We start from the raw sequence: 20,204 nt of genomic DNA on the forward strand, positions 1-20,204 counted from the left end.
CTTCTTAGGATGCTCCCAGGTTATTGAGTGTGAGATCTTGTTTTATCAACAAAATGATTATAGAATTCCCTTCATAAACTGAAGTGAATAGTAAGATTTAGAATGATTGCTTTTTTTCTTATTCGCATAAATACTAAACTTTTAGAAAGAATTCATAGTACAACAGGCCATAGTGAAGCAGAAGAAAACCTAGAAACAGATAACGAGTTGTTTACTGGTCCCATATGACTTTGAGTGATAAGAAAGAAATGTTTCATCCATAAATATAATCTAGAGAGAGCACTGATGCTGCCAAATGTGAAACTATGTTATTCTAGGCCAGAAAAACCCAGTAGTATTCCCATAATTGTGTCTTTGGAGGAGAACACAGAAAGGTTAGGCACTAAGGCAAAACAAAGAGAGCACCGAAATGGAATTTTCAATCTGAATTAAGAAAATAAGTTGTTTACAACAGGATTACTCAGATTGAAGAAAATCAGAATAGTGAAACTAAGGCAAAAGGAAATTGATGAATTCTGCACTGTTCTGAGATAAATTTGCTAAGCTCCTTTAAGAATAATCCTATGAATGTTCTTGCAAACACATCACTGTTTTTTATTGAACTCTGTAAATCATTTAAAATGAAGTGTAAATCTTTGTAAAAGATATGTATAGCATGTAAAAAGTACTGAAAATATTGGCGTTTTTCCTGTACTGTAACAAAACCAGAAAACTGTTCAAATATATCTATATATATTCCTTATAGTGACAAAGAGCTTCAGTCTGGACAGGAAATGTGCTTCTTGTGATCACCAGATACTGGTCAATATGCTGTTCTTCACCTTCAAATATCTGTACTTAGGAAAAATCTGCCATGAAGGGCAGCCAAAAGCTGAACTCAGCAGAGCAGCAGCAGAGCAGCTTGAGGAAGAACCAGCAGATGATGTCAGAATATTTTAGCTTTGACTGGTAGCCAGTATTGGAGGTCTTGGAGGTTATTCCATGCAGGAAGAAAAATTGGCAAGATACTCATGTATTTGTGTAATTGGGTAAAAACATATCGTGTCACCGCAGTTTGGGGTAAAATGCATTTTCTTCATACATGTTCAGATTTGTCAGAAACTAAGATCTGCATGGAAATCAGAGTAGATTTGAATGAAGATTTGCAACCTGAAGGTTTTACTTTCATGATCCTTTTAGATAAGACCAGGTATATATTCTTTTCATAGCTGAGTTTATTTCAGCTGTAGCAAAAGTTTAAGGAATACCACTAGTGCTTTCCAGTAGGTGGATAAGGTTGTTGTGGACTTCCAGCTTTCTGCCCTCCTCCCTGAATATGTAACTCATCTCCAAAAGATTCTTGAAGCTGTGAGGAACAGAAAAGGTGAAGTGAGCTAGTTCAGTAAGTTTAACTGAATGTTTAAGTGAAGACAGCAGAAGGCTATGCAGATCTCAGAAAGCAATCACTTAAAAGTTGGAAAGGGTTGTTCAAATCTGACATTGTTAATGTAAACCCATTCCTCTTTTTGTGCTGTTAAATGGAAAATCATATTTGAAATCAGGAAAACCTTTTCAATGAAGGTGCAATGGGGAAGTTAAAGAGAAATGTCTCAGAAAATGTATTCAAATGCGATTTAATTTGTTATAAACCATCCAATTTATTGTATTTCTTTTATTTACCAGAGAGGTTGAACTCAAACCACAGTGTGCAGTAGTCTGTTTCTTTTTCAGAAGTTGGACAGTTTTTATTTTAGAGACTATGCTTGCTTAATAACTTTTAAAACGACAATAAAATAACATAAAGGGCACATGTGAAAACTTACATCCTCAATTACAAAATAGTATATATATATATATATATATGTATATATATATATATATATATATATATATCAAACTATCCTACTTAACCTCTTGGATCAATATGTATCCTGGATAACTAATTTGGCTATTAAAGTTTTGTAGGCATAAAGGCTTGTTCCACCTAATGTTTACTGTCTAAAATGTAGAGATCTAGCTTCAGCAAGTATTATGTTTTTCTGTTATGTTTTATGGAGAGGAAAAGGCATCTCCAGAGGAGGATTCGTTGTGTCTATCTTAGAAGGGGATGAATCACCCCCTTGAGTTAGATATTTCTCTTCATAAAACATACACTTAGATTTGTGAATCCCCTCCCTAACGTCCTTTCAGTGAGATACAGAATGTTTTTTTCTTGGCATATGAAAAAATCCAAGGATAGAAAAACTGCAGGACCTGTTTCAGTACATGACAGTCAAAAAGCTTCTCATATATCAAGTGAAAACCTATTGTTTCAATTTGTGATCTCTGTATTTCAAATAAAACTGGTGAATATAATTTTTCCCCTTTCAAGAAGCGTGCTTTAAATATGTATAACAAACACCTTTAAGAATGAAATGTCACAAGAAATTTGAGTGATGATTGTAATTTTTACTCTAAAATAGTGTCACAGCACAAAGAGAAGGAGAATATAGTTCTTTTGTTCTGTCCATTGCCTAATAACTCAATGTTTTTATTACTCATCCATGTAAGCAATATAGATTCTGAATCCTCAAAGAACTGCTCCCATGTTTTACATAACATAGATATTAATAAATAGAGAAATTCATACTAGCAGAGGGACTACAAATCCAGACAAAATCCCAAATATTCTCTGCAAGAACTGTATTGTTCATTTCCCATTAAACATGGAATAATTTTAACAGACTTGTTACACAGCCTGGAAAACTGAACGTAAGGTGGCACCTGATAGAGATTTTCATACCTATAGAAAATAATTCAAATAAAATGATATCCATTAAGTTTTCCCTTCCAAAAGGCCTTGGGGATATTAGTTTTATTGTCTATATTGATATCACTGTATAATGTACAGTTCCTGCCTTAGAAGAAAACACCACACTTCTATCATAACCATTTCATACTACTCAGATACAATTGTGTTTCAATCGTTTTTCATCATCTGAACACTTGTATTCTGGGTTTAGGCATGAATGACTGCACTTGCACATGAAAAAGAATGCAATTTCTGCAGTACTTTCTCAATTTCAGTAGTCAAGAAAAGCCACCTTCACTCTGAAATTGCAATATAGAAATAAATACAATGGAATAATGATTTTTAATGCAATATTTAAAGACAACTTGCTTTCTACCACTTCACTTCTTAGAACTATTTGCATACATATCAGTGTATATTGTAGTAATTATAAAATTTATACCGTGTAATGACAAAAAAGTATAACTTACATTCTGTAGTATGAATTTATATACTGTGACGTACTAATTGCTGCCGTATAAGAAATACTTGAGTTGAACTCTTGTTTCTGTTTGTGTCTTGGATAAATAAGCGCATTTTGAGATTATTAGCCCCCTCAAGATCTAGGGAAAATAGTATTTAATATGAATAAGGGAAGGATTACAGGTTTTTTGCCCTTTTTGGTAACTGGCATGCATCTTGAGGTTGTCATTATCAGTCTGATACAGAGTCAGTCATTCGCTATTTTGCAATTGCTATTGTTTTTTGACACAGTAGTTTTGAATTGTTCATGCTTGTTCCACAATTATTTTCTACATCTGATTTTACTTTCCATTGCTCAATTTGCTCCCACAGAACTAATTAATATCCTGTGAAGGTGTCCTATATTTCTATCCTTTTCTCTTAGCATTACAATTAAAATTCTACCCTGTGTCTTCCAATGTATAGCTACACTGCTGTCTTCTCATGTCTCTTCCTACTTGGCTCCTGATCCCACCTATGGTGCCCAAACTACTTAATAGGGACAGGCTGGGAGTTTATCAGCCATTCAGCTGACTAAACAGAGAAAAAAGATATTAAACCTCTGATGCATCTGTTCTTTCTCACAAAACTTTTCCCCTGCGAGAGCTCTTTCTCTTTCTTCTTTCTAATTCAGTTGAAATTGCCCTGTAGATTCAAAAGGGTTTAGGTGAGCCAAATAATGTAACACACTATTAATCTCATTGGGAAACAGAACTAAAAACATGTCTCCTGATGAAAAGTGAATCAAAAAATCAAATCAAAAACAGGTGTGATTATCACATTGAAAGCTTGTAGTCCTTGAATATGTGTAGATAATATTCTGTACATTGTATGTAAGAAATAAATTTGTAATATTTAGGATTTTCTTATATGGAATGGCAAATACAGGAAATCCATACCTGTAATTAGGAAAATCTGCTCTTTTCTTTGAACATAATGAAACATGAATTCAAAATAGTGCCAATCTTGATAATATCTGTTTAAAAAAGACATGTTCTAAAACATGATAAATGGTTGTATTTTTGTAAAAATAAATAAAACCAAATCTTTATTTGGATTATCACAGCAACTGCGGTTATTTCAACATGCTGTAGGTTACCTATATAACTTTGTACCCTTGTAATGCATGATTTTGCAGCTAAATGTCCTTTTAATGACGTTTAATAATGAATTATCTCCTCTTTGTCTGCTTGTCTTCTCAGTAAAAAAAGCAATTGAACTCAAATCAAGAGGAGTCAAGATGTTGCCCAGCAAAGACAGCAACCACAAAAATTCTGTCTGTAAGTTGTTTATACCCTTGTTTTTAGTGACTGTATATATCTCCTGGAATCCTTGTAAATATACAAATCAAAGAGAGAGATGTTGGGATGCTATGGTCATAAAATGGTTATTATACTTTCAATTGTCACTGAAAATACTTTACTGAGGGTAGAAAGCAGAATATGATGGTATAAACTCTGAAAAATATGGTATGTAGAAACTACATCTGTGTTTTATGTGTTGCAGTATTTTTGTATATTAGATTATTTAGAATTCAGAGACACCTGGCAAGTTAGGAAATCCAGGCAGAACGGTGCTGTATAGACTTCATCAATTGAATACTGGGGACAGTGAAGATATCTGAGAATTTTGTGAATCTAAATTTATACTTTGTAATCTTTTTTTTTACCTCACTCAATATCAAAGCTAAATTATTCCCTCATCTTGCCACGCTATGCCTGGTGACTGCCTCTTACCAGTCTTGCACAGCAGGGATTAAGAACTGGTGTAATTCCCAGCTTCTCAAGAAGATGGAGATCACAACATCAACTTTCCCTCATTGCATGTATAGTGCACTCTGGAATGACATCTGTTTGGTCCCTTTACACCTTTTTTCCTGTGTAAAGTGTAAAGCTAAAATCAAAATGCTATCTATGGGACTATGAGGTTGTTAGTTTTTTGGAGCATCACTTTCTCTGAACTGGCAATCTGACTAAAATCCTTAGAGCTCTTTCTCCATTAATTAGGCCAGTCTTGAATCAAGAATAAGAGGATATTTTTGAATTTTGAAAGCTTAGAGTCCCTTAGCCCCCCAAAAAAACAAAAATACCAGAGGTTAGTCCAGCATTCGCACAGAACTCAAAAGTGTTAATGTAATGACTAAGATGTACTTAGATAAATTAATTCCTCATGTAATAACGGTGAACTCATTGAAGTGAAACCTATGCTGTGTTTGCCTCGTGTGCTATTCAGCAAGTGCAAAGAGAATGAGTGTCTTGAAAGCTGATGCCTAGGGGATATATTTTTTCTCTGTGTTTCTGTCGTGCATTGATTAATGCAAAGTGAGTTTTTGGTATGCTCATTGGAACAAAAGAGGCATGACAATTTTCTGCTTTAAATATTGCACATTGATGGTGTGGCACTCAAAAGGAACTTTTTTTTATGCAACGTATAGCAGAAAAAGTTGATCCATCTCTTTGGTGTCTGTATCTGAATGGATGATTATTTCATCATTTATAAGGTACTTCTGGGAGCTGTGTGATCTCTGCTGATGGTCTCAGAGCACATGCTGTCAAACACCACATGTAATTACAGAAAGTGGAAGTAAGACAGGCTATGGAGGAAATTATTGTAAGGCATTCTGCTGTTTACCTCAGAAGAAAATTATCTTTTTTTCTTTGCGTTTTGGCATGTAAAACTTTATTATCATGTCTGACTTTCCAACATTCCAACATAGATCTAAGAATTGCATTATTATTATTACCATAATTTTCACATATATAAAGCTTTTTAAAATTATAAGATTAAAACACAAAAACATTGAATTCAAATGTATTTTAATGCTTTTTCTGATGTAAGCTTTAAATATTTAGCCATTTATCTTGCCCATACTTATGTAGACAGAAAAGATAATTGTGGATTTTGCTCCAGAGAAATTATGAGAATGGATAGTATCATTTGACACCAATTAGCAAAATTTTTTTAAAAGATACATTATATACTAGCACTTCTCACCATTTTTATATGTTAGATCTCTTTAATATTTTCTCTCTATAAAGCAGAAACCTTATTTTTGGCTTTTTGACTTATGGGGGTAAATGGAATGCAAATATAATCACGACAAATGCTGTGAGAGCATACCCTGTACATCCCAGGACATGTAGCTTTCCCACAGCTCTTCCTCCCAAGCAGAACCTGCAAGCAGCTACAAAAAGCATTTCACATTGGCACCAGGCTGTTAGGATTTATGTAGAAAATGTTATCAGTGTTACCAATGATAATAACATTACTGATAATTCCTCTTGGAATGCAGAATGGTATTTCAGGATTTCAGTCATGTGCAGTCATAGCTCACTCTCTCTCCCTTCTGGGCCTGCCTGGATTCCTGGATGCTTTCTTTCAGATCTTCAATCCTTTATAAAGATTCAGGTAGCAAAACATGGCTTTCAGATGGAGGTGCCTCTATATTGGAAAGAAGATTCATTATATATTGTATCACTCCCCAGGGAAACAAGAGGGTTTTTGCTGTTGTTTTTGTTTTGTTTTGTTTTGGTGTGAGTTTTTTGTGATTTTGTTTATTTTGTTTTGTTTTGTTTTTTTTTTCTTCTTTGGTACACCTGAAAGAAACCTATCATGTTAATTTTTTGCAGATAATCATGCTAAGCAGTACACTTTAACAGTGAGCCAGATGCAGTTGAATTGTGATTTATTTATGCAAGAAAGTGGAAAAAGGATAGGAAGGATAAATGAAGTAAAATATGGTCCTAGTTCATCCGTACCTTGCACTTGGCAAAGTTGTGAAAGAGTAAACTGGACAAAAGCACATAGGACAGTCAGGTTTTGTGCCTCTAAGTGCTTGAGCTGGCACAAACACCAAATTCAGTCAGTATATTTACCCTTGGTCATCTGAAGTTGATCTCTCAGAGGAGAAAGGGAAGAGTTGTATTTTATGAAACTGCTTAGGGAAAGCAAATCCAGTTACATCTCCTGATGTCTGATTAGTTGCATGTTTAGCCTACCCAATTTTGTTTTATCATTCTGATAGATATGCTATATTCCCACAGGTCCTTCTTGCTGTCATCACTCATTCTAACAAGAAAACCTGTGGACTCTGTGTCCCTAATAGCTTTAGCCTTCTCTAAAACTGCTATGACTATTGTTTGCATTGTGACCGATTAAATAAAAATAAAGTTTTGATTGCTGTCTCTTGAAGTGTTTTCATGGCAATATTTCTGTCCAGAAAATCTGACAGAGGGTGATTATGATCTCTAAACATTTCGAGCATTACCTCTACAGCAGAGAGATTGTACAGGGGAATCCTGCATATCCAAGAGAAGGAAAGCCCTAATATAGCCATCTGCTATATTAGGCATAATAATTAGGCATAATAATTAGGAATAATAATTGGGCAGCCATAGTCCTTATAAAGCCGTAGTCAAATAGATGATCCTTGTATTTTGTCTCTTAAAGTCTACATACCAGGCAGTTACTGCTAGTCATGCTACATGCAAAGGATAACAAGTGAGTACAGGTCTTCAGAACATGAGTTCACAGAATATTAGGAATGTAGGGCCATAACTGCAGACCTGCTACTTGGCACCTCTGCAAATCTTTGTGCCCTGTGCGGCCCAGAAACAGAGAAGAGTTAGGAGTGCAGAGTGCCCCAGAAGCCCCTAATGCCACCACCCTCCTGCTGCAGTCACAGGGCAGCCTCACACTTCCACACCTCCTCACCAGCAGGAGGACAGAGCACAGGAATGCATCAAGCTCACAGTAAATGCCAAGGAAGTTCAGTAAGGTGAGACACATCATATCAGGTGAAAAATGGAAATGATTATACAGTTTATGTGGTGTGTGCAAATCTGCCAGTGCAGTAATGCTAAGAGAGGAAGGCAGCAGTGAGAATGAAGTGCTTGGTAGATCTGATTTCCTGAGCTTGCTCATGTCAAAATGCAGTGTGGCAATTCGCTTGGCACGTGACACAGCAAACTGCAGAGAACTGTCACTGTCCGCAGTCTGAAACAGTGACAAAGATTAACACACGAAGCCAGAGTGATTCTTTTAAAAATACGGCCTTCATATTGAACCATGTTAACGTTTCAGAGTAATTACTGCATATTGAGAGACCTAACCTCACTGTGCAAAACAGTGTGTGTGAACTATTGTGTTTTACAAACTGCAAATTCTGTAAGTATTCACTAAGTAAAAAACTCTTATATTTAACACAAGCAATTTCAGGCTCCTGTAGTATTATTTGAAAATGTATTTTAGAATACTGGAAAAACCTATGTTAAATACTTTGAAGATCATTATTCTAGTGTAAGATTAATGCATCGTCTGAAACTTGAGTTACAGAGTTTACCTAAACAGTTCTTCACCCTGAAGATGATAAAAAGAGCTACTTTACAACAATTATTTTTGTGATGTAGAGCAAAAGAACAAATGAGTTTACAGACTAAGTATTGATTGGTTGCAGCACATTAAGTTGAATTAATGGCACATGCTGTTGAAACTATAGTGATTAATACTAAAATGGGGTTACATTGCTAATTCTGTGTAAGAAAGAATGACAGCAGTCATTATTTATTTTGTTGTTGGGTAACTGAGAAAAATGGCTTAGGACATTGTAACATAAAGTTTAAAAAATTTAGGATGAAAATTTGTTGCTTATACATTCCTCACATTTTAAATAAACTGACAATGTCACCTTCTTGACATTTGACTACTGGTAAATGTACTTTACAGAAACAATATGAAGACTAGTCAAATTTTGTACTTCATTTAATGAAAGGGTATTTTCCTAAGAAGGACAATATTGGACTAAATAGTCACATTTATTTATTCTTATACCTTAGCAAAAACCAATTTATTTAAACACTTTTATATTTATATATTATAAATATACATTTTATAAAGATATATATTTTATACATTTTATTTTATATTGATCAATAGATCAATATTTAGAAATCAGTTGCAAACCAATGTGCAATCAACTTAACAAAGACATGACAACTGCTGAAGGTCATCTCAAGCTGCAGATATAAAAGGAAAAATTATTGTACTTACTACATTTTTGTAGTGAAATTTGTATCTTCTCATAATAGAAATACAAATTTCTGGTTATTATATTTAAATTTAAGTTATCTTATACATTTAAAAAATCTTATATTTAATAATTTTTTAGCATATTTTTCCAAAATTATTTTAGGATTACTTAAAACCTATGTAAGAGTTCCATATTATTATTTTCAAAATGTACCTGTAATTAAAAAAAAATAACTAAAAATTCTGGGGGATTTTTTGGTGCTTGTATTGTATTGAGTCTTCACATGTGAAAAACCATTTCTACTGAATTTGGATTTTAGTTGCTATTTATTGCATGCTGTGTCAGAAACAAATCATGATAAAAAATGCTGTTAAATATTCAAAATTCTGACAGTTAACAGTTTCAAAGATCCTGACTATACAACATCAAATCTTTCTCAGTCTTTAAAATTATGCTCTAATCTACATTAGTTTACATTGATCAAATACAGCATCCCATGTGCTCATTAATTAAAGAAACTTTGTATCAGTGATGGGATTGATCACCAGTAAACATGATGCTACCCAAGTAATTGCAGGCAGTTGTTATCAAAAGATCCTAGGTTTGGATATTGTGTTCCTAAGTGCTCTCTATATTCAGTTGGGTTTTGGTGTGAATATTTTAAATATTACATGATGCTGTATTTAAAACATAGCGATAGAAACAAAATTGAATGCTAAGATAGAGAGACCCTATACATTTTTTAAAAAAATAAATTTGCTGGAAAGTAGATTTGTTCTGCAGAATTCCAAAGGCCTGTGCCCTTTCAAGAAGCACGAATTTAAAGGCACTGGAGAAATAAATGTAAAATAAATCTCTCTTTTTAATTGGTCTCACTGCCAGTTAAAACAAGTAAAACAGATGGGGAAATGTTGGCATCTTTTGGGCTTTTATTCTGGGGCACTCAGTAGTGTTTGTGGGGTTCTGACACTCAGCTAATCAGTTCGCCATAGGTTCCAAAAAAATTCAGAGACAAGAGAAGAATGCCAGTATTCAAGAGGTGTACTTTACTGATTTTTTGAAGGAAAACTGACTAGCATTGCATTTTATAGTGCTATCTATTTGTGTCCTTTAAAAAGAGAAATTCCAAATTGTGGAAATTAGGATTTCCATTTACACATCTACTACTTTCCAAAGACTGCCATTTCCCAGGCTCTTTATGAAGCATTGCAACACAAGGGTGAAAAGACAGCTCTGAAAACTCATCTTTTCAGACCTTTAGTGAGCATCTCTTCAGCATTTTCTGTGTTTAGTGGCAGATATATCCTGCATTCCATGAGAAAAATGGAGGCCTTTGAAATACATACATTCAAGATTGAGATTCTTCAGAGGAAGACTAATGTGTTCTAAGATCAATATGAAGGTGTCTCTTTCTCACTAGTTTCTATTGGAGTTCTCTCTGAAGATCTCAGTGTTGTCAGGGGAAGTTACTCTGTGCTTATGTGTTGTATTGTGTTATATTAATTTACAGGTGCTGCAATGATTCTCATTTTTAAGTGCCCACACAGTATCATGAGCTCTCCAGCCTTTTTAATCATGAAAGCTATTTTCCATGTGTTCGAATCTCACAGCTTGAAAAGGAGAGCATTTATTTTTTTCAAATTTGCATTTATATTGCCCATGTCTTCAAATGAGAGAAAGGATTGTTTATAACTTACTAATGTAGTACTTAGGAGGTTAGGAAACACAAGGCTTAAGCATGTAAGATTTTGTGGGCCTAGCCTGTCTGCTAATATCCAATTTTATTTCAAAAAGTCTTTTTACAGAAATACTTGAGCATATGTTAATTGTTCAATTAAAGATAAAGAAAAGAGGAAAGTAATATTTATACAATGGCACTTTTATCCAATAGGCTAAGGGATAGGTCCTGGAATACATAAAATTAAAATTTCCTTGTTATATATGTCTATGTATACCTACCTACATACATAAATATAACTGTAAATAATGCATAATACTTAATATTCCATTACACCATTTACCACATGTCTAGTAAAAGATTAATGACTCTATTTCCCCTTGTTACCGAGTATTATGGTATGAAATTGGGCAGTAGGAAAAAATAACTGCAGCATTAACCTCAAACAGCTTTATAAAGCATTAATAAAATAGGAAGGCTAATTACCCTGATATACTTTGTCCTATCATAGACTGTAATAATACAGAGTTGCCCAAGAGTTACAGAGTTTGGGATTTTCAGAGAAGATTAGTATCCCTATGCAATGAAATTCTTCTATAATGCTATTTCACTATATTGTATAAATTGCTTTATAAATCTGGTTACTAAATTATATTTGGTGTTTCTAAATAAGCCCTCATCACAGCAGGAGTTTAAATATCTTTTAAAATACTATGCAAAAATCTTGCTGTGAAAAGAACTGCTGCCTAAATATATTTGTGAAGAAAAGCATCCCTTATAGCTACAAGCAAAACAAGGTGCTTCATCAATTATTTAATACATAATTTGCATATATAATTTGTAAAATAACCAAAAGAAACCTTCTATTAGAATATGTAAAACAAGGTGTAATCTCATTGAATTATGGATGGTTAAAATGAATTGTTATCCAGCTAGGAAGCTGAAACTGCCATTAACTAATTTTCATATAAAATTATAGAATGTTACTGATTATTCAAAGTGAATGTTCGTACTGTAGGCTAATTGACATTCAATTCTGTTATTTTCAAAGTCAAAGGCTTAAAAATAAGCAACTAGCTTTCAGCAATTGCAATTCTGTATAAAATAAATATTCATGAAAATTTTAACTATATACTTTAATACTTTTATATCCTTTCCTTAGCTTAAGTTCTATATACAGCTCTGTTAAAAATATAGATGTGGGCAGTAAATATGTTGGCAAAATGCAGTCTGTGTAGATTCAAATTATGTTTTTAAATTATGAAGGCATTCAGAATTTCTGGATGGGTGAATTCAGATTTCTAGAACGTAAAAATATGAAAACAGCTTTAATTAAAGAAAGAAGTATGACACTGGTCTATGCAGTGAAAATATACTGCAGAATATAGATACCCTTACTGTTAAGTCCTTTGGAAGAGTAAGAGACTTCCTATCTCCTGCAAGATTTCCACTTTCTGCAGAGGCTCTTATTGCACTTATGTGCATATTGAGATCCTGATTCTAAATCCTCATTGTGGGAGAATATCTTCAGAATTTGATAGAAGCTCTTGGACTATTTTCTTTTTTCAGAATTTGATCTCTACATTACGAAACACTTTGGAAAATAATTTCACTGTGTTGGTGCAGTATCTCATTGTCTGTTAGCCTGTCACACTGGAATATATCTATTCCTGCAGCTCTTCTGAGCAGAGCTGAGAAGTACCAGTGTCATACATGTTTGGAACAGGGAAGTTTTGTTAGGTGACAGCTAATTTATGAGCTTCTGAGCAGTTTGTGTCCACTACTCTTTCTTTACTTAGAAAAAGGGAAGTAAAAATTTTATACAACACTGTATATAAATTTCCTTAATAATGATCATTTAGGAGCTTGAAATATTTTTGGAATGGGAATGAACAAAACAAAAAGGAACTAAAATGGAAATAAATGCATTGGTTTACTTCTGGCAGGAAAAGACTAGTTGCTAGGGGGAGGGGATTATTCAGCATATGTCCTGCTGCTGAAATCAATAGAACAAATTGTTTCTTCTTAAACAAACAAGCAAGCAATAAGGTTACTCAGCTACTTATTTAAAAAAAAAAAAAAAAAATGGAAAGAAAAATCCTGAAAAATCCCAAAGTACCTGGCTAAGTTTTCTGTTTCATGTTGGCATATTTGAAAAAGAAGGGACTGCAAGTGTTGTGTTCTGTCTCATATGCATGCTTCTTTCATACAAGCCATCTGAACTCTGTTAAGAGTGACAAGATCAATTTTTCATATATCAAAGTAATGTAAGTTTTAATACCTATGATTACATCAGGAAATAAGTTTGTCTCAATGTCCACATTGTTTCTGATAATACAAGCACTTTCTGTCTTCACTGTCACAATATTGTCTGCTTCAGGCTTCTAACATGAAAGTTCTCCTGCATAAGGAAGAGGTGTGTCAAAATATATTCATATTTTCCCTAGTTTAATGCTTTTGAACTGAACTCTGAAGCTCAATGCCTCTGCTAGAGAAGCTATAAAGTCAGTGAATTAACAAATTAACAAGAGCAAAACAGTATGGTTTCTCTAAGCTGGCATTTTATGTGGCATATATTATTTTATCCAAGAAGCAACTTTTTATTGCCATATCAACTTTTCTTTCATGTGTTTGAAGTCATAAGGTACCTGATTCTTACTGAGAAGTCGCATTCCTTTCTCAATTCTACCAGACCTGGTTTCAGTAATCTGCAAATGTATCTGCAGTGCAGAACATTAGAGGTTAAAATGAAAAACACTTATGTTGAGAGTAAAAATATAGCATGATGCAGTGCAACCTGTTTATATATTAGTCTGTTGTATCTATGGAATATACTAAAAAATTAATCCACATTTTAGAGTATGAAAGTTCAAAAGCACTTAAAATACAATAAATTATAGTCATTTCTTGTGTAGTCCTCAAGCAGAAGTGCCAGTATGCAAGATGAGCTTGGTTTGACAGAGAATGAGACATTTTGGAGAGGCAGAGCTTGAATCCCACACCACTGTTATAAAAAACAGAACATGCCCTCAATTTCAGTCAGGTTTGCTATAATATTTTTTTTTTCTGTTTTCAGTCTTTCTGTTCTTATTCTGCCGTTGCTTCTTGTCTTACTGTATGAAGTGCATTTTAGTGTTGTTCAGAGAAGCCCATATGATGTAGTGGTTCATATTTGGGACCAAAACAATGTTGATAAAATTTTCGTACATTTTTTCTCCCCTTCCTTTTGAAATTCTGTCATAACCTTCAAACTGTCTGACTATTGCCATTTAAATCAAATTCTTGTTCCCTCTATATTTGAATCAGTCAACTGGGTTCCCATTCAGGAAGGCCTGGAAGAAGAAGAGCAGATGACTGTGCAAGGAAAGATTAGCTCTCAGTTCAACATCTAAAATTGGATATTCATTGGTCGCTAGAAATGGAGAGTTCTACAGGCACATCACACTTAGAGTCTTAGGTTTTGTTAAATTTGGCATGTATTTGGAATGTATTGCTTAAACATGTTTCAATCATCTTGAATTACTATTTCCCAAAGGACTCCTATTTGGCCATTTTCAGTTGATGATGGAAGAGCAAAATGCACATCATTGACACAAAGGTCACTTTTGCAACAAATACAGGTTTTGAAGGTGATGCTAATATATTTCCATGGAAAGGGTGATTTCTTTAATATTTTTTTTAAGTGTGGATACCTGGGTTTTCTTTGCAGTTCTCTCAAAAGTGAATGAGATGAATGAACAATTATTTCAATTTAATATCATTAAAACAAGAAAAAATAAATCCAAAGCAGATTCCTGAAAAAGAAAATTTAAGCCCCAACTGCCTCTGTTTGATAGTTATGTACAAATGAAAGAAAAAATTTTAAAAGGACATTTCTGAGCAACTTAAAAACAACTGGAAACATCAACCCTGCCTATAATATTGTCGAAAATATTTTGCTGTTTATTATTCCTGTTCTGCCATCCACTGAAATCCCTTCTCTAAAATACATATTTAATACATATTTAGATATTACTACTTCAGTCTTTAGAGAAGTAAGATGCAACCTCACTGATGATCTTCTGAAATATTTGCAATGAGTAAGATATTCAGGATGAGTGTCACAGACATTTATCTGCTAAAGGCTTGAGAACTCAAAATTCACCTTTCGAGGGAACTGATAAAGCACATATATAGAATATAAGGAATGAAAAAAAGACTGCTCATTTTCTTGGATAGTTTTGTTTAGAGTTTAATAAAAGTAAAATAAAAAGGTGTGAACTGTGTTGGCACAGGATAGTTTACTGCAGTCAGAAGTCTAGTGTTTGTATTATTTCCTCACTTACATATAAGAGCTTTCATATGTATATAATTTTCACACATATGTATACAAATATTTCTACAAGGTCCAAACCCCCATCATTCTCCCTAGTAAACAGGCACTTAGCTTGTTCCAGTGTTTGTTGGCGTAAGAGAACACAGTAGTCTCCCTTTTGCTTTCTTTGCTGCTTATTCTTACAGCTTCTTTGATTAGTGCAAACTCTTCAGTAGACTGACACTCATTTTGTTGGCAGAAGTTGCCTCAAGCCTTGCAATTTGATCTCTTTTTGAGGTTTGCTGCCTCCTGCTGACACTGTATGGGAGAGGCACTCAAAAGCTTTTAAACGCTATATTTAAGCTGGAAGTAACAGGGGGTATAGATAAGGAGAAAGCCTCCCTTGGTGAAGAAATTAACATGGTAAATATTGAGGAATCCATTCAGTGCCAGTAGCAGGTGAGCAAGATGCAGCTTGAGCTGCAGGTGGAGCTCTGGTGGTGGAGCCTCAGAACAGTGCAAAAAAACTTGGCAAATAAAGGGCATGAGGGCCTGTGGCCCAGACAGAAGACTGGAAACTCAGAGACATGGCAAAGGCTGAGGACTCTGATGGAAAAGCCCAGAGCTTGCATTGTGAGGGTATAAAAGCCCTGGGGTTTCCTTTTTACGGAGTCCTTCCTCAGCGGCACCAGCTTGAGCTGCTATTCTGTTATTGCACCATGATTAAATTATTTTAAGGATCCAGGTCTGAGATTCTGCTGTGGGAGACCAGGGGTTGAACCAGTGAGAAAACATGGTCTGACTGTGTGAGAGTGGGATGTGCAGGGAGAGAAGCAGAACCTGTTGGATCACTGGACCTGTCCGCTGTGAAGGGGCTCTGGTTCCTGCCATGAAAGTCTCTGGTGGTGGGAGCGTGACTGACAGAGTGTGGCTCCTGTATGGTCAGACAGGAAAGTTTCCTTAACAATAAAAATGTAAAAACAGAAAAATTATGTTTAATTCAGACAACAATCGTGTGTAATTCAGATGGCAAAACCTTTTGGATGAAAATTAGAAAGAGATGTTAAAGGGATGTGACACAATTTGCTCTAACAGCAAGCTTATTAACACTTCATGCTTAAAATGATGTTCTCTAGCAACTAATAAAAAACATCCCATCTGCTGCACACCAGGTAATTAAAGCTCATAAGGAAAAATGCTTGGCAAAAGCAGAAGAGACAAATCAGCCCCGTTAGTTGGAATTGGATTATGGTTTTGGAATTCTCCAGTACTGTAGCAGCTATTTTTTATTCCATATCAACGTATTATACACATTAAATACAAGTATAACAGTCCTATTGGTCTATTTGCATTCCTATGGCTTAGAGCATTTCTAATATGACCATTCTGTCTAACAATAAATATTTTAGTCCTCTTTCTCTTGACACTTTTCTATAATAACAGCATGATAATCACAGATATATAGGAAAAGCGTAGTGATGTTCTCTCACAAAAAGCAGGAACAACATCTCAATGAGTGACATTTTTGTTAAAGCCTTATACTTTAAAAATAACTTAGAACTCATTTAATACAAAAATATATTTACATTACATTACAATAATGGTTTTGGCAAAGGTCCAAGCCTAGTCCTAATTTTTCATTTTGTTGTGAATGTTTTCTCCATGCCTGTCAGTAGTCCTGGCTAATGGTATAGGTAATCTGTGTTTCAGGGGACAATAGAGCTACAATTTTTTCTTTTATCTTTCATTTCTTGTATAGACAAAATGAAAGGTTTGTTGAGGTAGTTGTGTATTAGTATGGAATTTAAACTGTTTGTTAAACAGTTGCACATTATCTTGCTCTCCCTTAACAATCAGATACTTTTTTTTTTTTTATTTTGTCTGTACTATAGAGGCTGAAAGCACTTTAATCGACAAAAGCTAGAGGCTGAAAGCACTTTAATTGACAGAGGCTCAGCTAGAATTCATGGAAGCCTCGTGAGCCCCTGCTGTGTTTTCCTATCCTTTGCAAACAACACTGCTGTGGGTGACAAATTTCCCTGGATTAGGGGAGTAGCAGGATTAGCTTTTATACTAGTGGGATGTCATCAATTCATTGTAGCCAGTAACACACAGAGTACTCAAAGGTAATTATAGTTGTTAATATTTAAAAGCTGTAGAAGTGGTCATATGAATAGGTTAAACACATGGACTATATGAATGGCTCTGCATGTACACAGAAAAAAGCAAAAAAGACCAAATATCTTTTAAAGGAGAGTAAGAAGTCAAATCCTTTTCTGTTTTAAAGGGTCAATCTGCAAAATAACAAAGAGCTGAGTCACTTCTAAGAAATATTTGGGAAAAAGTAGTTTTTAACATTAAAAAAATTATTTTTCTCTGACAATATTCTTAGTTGTGCTAAGGCTTAAACTTTGAAAAAAAACCAAAACCCTAAACTAAAATTCAGTCTAAAATATAAATTCATTAGTGAAATTTACAGAGCACGCAATAGAGGGGCCTAGGCTGAAGAGAATTGAGTAGCCCTATCTGTCACATTGTAATCAGCTAGATCTTTAATTATATATTAATATATATTCATATATATTAATATATATTTATATATATTCATATATATTATATATATTTGAAAATAAAATAAAACAAATGTTATTCGTGGATACATCTTATAAATTAATTATTAAAGTGTTTTAGCTTGTCACCTTTAAAAAAAAGGAAAAAAGGACTTTATCAAGTTCCATTTCACAGTATTTCAACTGGAAAAAAATCCTCATAAAAGCTTTACTATAATGGCTTGAATGATTGTATAGCTATTTAGAATTCCCCATAGACAAAGGGCTGCACACCATTACCTGTGACTGTTTAGCTGAAGAAAAGCAACAACTTTGAAACCAAAAGAAAGGGCTTTTGGGACCTCATGAAACAATATACATGCAATATCAGTGCAAAATATGTGCCCCTTGTTTCTCACTGTTATATTCCTGTTTTCACAAAGCAGAGAAGAGCAGGCTCATTTCTTCAATGCAATGGCGAATGCATTGAAGATTCACAGCATGTTTACAAGAAAAAAAAAAAAAAAGAAAACAATCTCACAACAGCCCCACCTCCCAAAAAACCCAAATCAAACTAAACCAAAAATACCCCACCTGATACCTGGGTAGAAGTTCTAATTTAAAGAAAATAATCTGGCAGCAATAAGTCTTTTCTTAAATGCATATGTTTACATTCTTCACAATATCGAGCACTTCTGAGAAAGATGTCAAAATAGAAGAAAATTATTTATTGATAGGTTAAGACTAAAAATTGATGTCGTAGTTCACAGGCTTAATTTTTGACAGTACTTTAGTGGGATCTCTGTTAGCCTGTGTCTTATAACAGCAAAGGGTTGACAAAATTGATGTTATATGTGCAACACCAGTTTCCACACCAAAGCTCTGTTCAACGGGGAGACTAAAGAGAGTGCTATTTTGTGACACTCATGTAGTGACTTGTTTTAAATATAAGGAGTAAAAATAGTTATGAAAAAGAGAAGTAAAAATGCCTGATATTAGAACCCTTTCACAGAATTTAAAAGAGCAAAGATGACTGCAAATCTCTCCTATTAATGCTGTTTGAGTAAAAAAGATTAGTTTTCATAATGATAACTTAAACTTGTGGGTCAAAAGAATTGCCAAGGCCTCTGTGATGCTTATCTTTGGGTTGCAGAGTCCAAATGATCATAGTGATGTGTATGTATTACAGTTTGACTATTACTTTTCATCAAACTGAAACTTTCCATTTTTGACTGTACTGTCTCTTGGAATATAATATGTTACAAAGGAATATTTTATGTTTTCTTACATAATTTGTTCTAGTGGCCATTTATTTAACAACATATTAGAGCTGAAAAAAAGATTTTGGTGCCCCTCCTCCTGAGACAATGCTCTAACCAGCAGGTTAGAGCTATTAATTTCTAATTTTCTGACCAGGTGGTAAGGAATTTGTAAGTTTGTTTTTTTAAAAAAAACCATTCATTTCAGAATTGTTAGAAACCTACTACCTACAGCAATCACATAACAGTGGTAATTACAGGTGTCTGATCAAATCAGAGAAAGAAACTGAGTAATTTTTCCCTGCCCCAAATAAGGAGTGTCTCTGTCCAAGAACTGAACAATACTACCTTCTGTGACATAACATGAACGTCAAACAAGCCTACTCAACTGTTTCTTGGTTTACTTTTTCTGTATCAAAAGTTCACCCTAAATAATTTTGGTTTGATTCATAGAAAATTGAGAAAACAGAGCAGATCAATGTTAAGTTGCTATCCCAGTGTGTAGTGACTCCCCTTTGAAATACAACATTAATAATTTCTGTAATAATAATTTCAGTGTCAGAAAAAATGCTTGTTACATTTTTTCTTTTTCCCAGAAGTGGAAACTGTGGGGCTGCAAGTGCAGAACTCCTTATTCTATATAGGGGTTTGTAGTAAGGGTCCTTCTTTCTTGAATGGCATCCCAGAAAACTTAATGATTGGTCAAGAATCAGCCTTAGACAAAATTTTCAAAATGTTATAAGCAAATATTAAGATGGGTTGCACCATCACTGAATTACTGCAAAGAAACTTTTCAGAACCTCAGGAAGCAGTTTAACATCTTGAATAATTGGGAGGTGCCTCATGTTTGAATTGCAATGAAGCAGTGCCTGAATTTGGTTCCAGAACTGGACTTCTAAAGGCTGCTTTAGGATTTATTTCTGTATCATCTCTTTTTGTTTGTCTTCCAGGTTAGCTGGAATGCCAGTTCTGATTCAGAAGCATGGAGCTGAATTGTGAATGTAGCACTGTGCTAACAAAACCTTAATGCTTTTGGGTCAAAACATATCCAGCTGACTTGATGCACTTGCATCATGGTAAATATCTCATCACAATTTTTTGCAGACATAATTTATCCAGTAATAA

At 34.2% G+C, this 20,204-nt stretch overlaps 1 protein-coding gene across 2 annotated transcripts in view; it reads left to right on the plus strand.

The window, feature by feature from the left end:
* CSMD1 (CUB and Sushi multiple domains 1) overlaps positions 1-20,204 on the plus strand; it is a 1,072,714-nt gene that overhangs the window by 684,396 nt on the left and 368,114 nt on the right. For both annotated transcript variants that reach the window (XM_014869526.2, XM_088162298.1), the window contains exon 7: positions 4,474-4,551. In XM_014869526.2, coding sequence (XP_014725012.1) covers positions 4,474-4,551 — 78 coding nt within the window. The remainder of the gene's footprint in view (positions 1-4,473; positions 4,552-20,204) is intronic.

Source organism: Sturnus vulgaris, chromosome 3, assembly GCF_052056855.1.
Source record: "Sturnus vulgaris isolate bStuVul1 chromosome 3, bStuVul1.hap1, whole genome shotgun sequence".
Classification (NCBI taxonomy): domain Eukaryota; kingdom Metazoa; phylum Chordata; class Aves; order Passeriformes; family Sturnidae; genus Sturnus; species Sturnus vulgaris.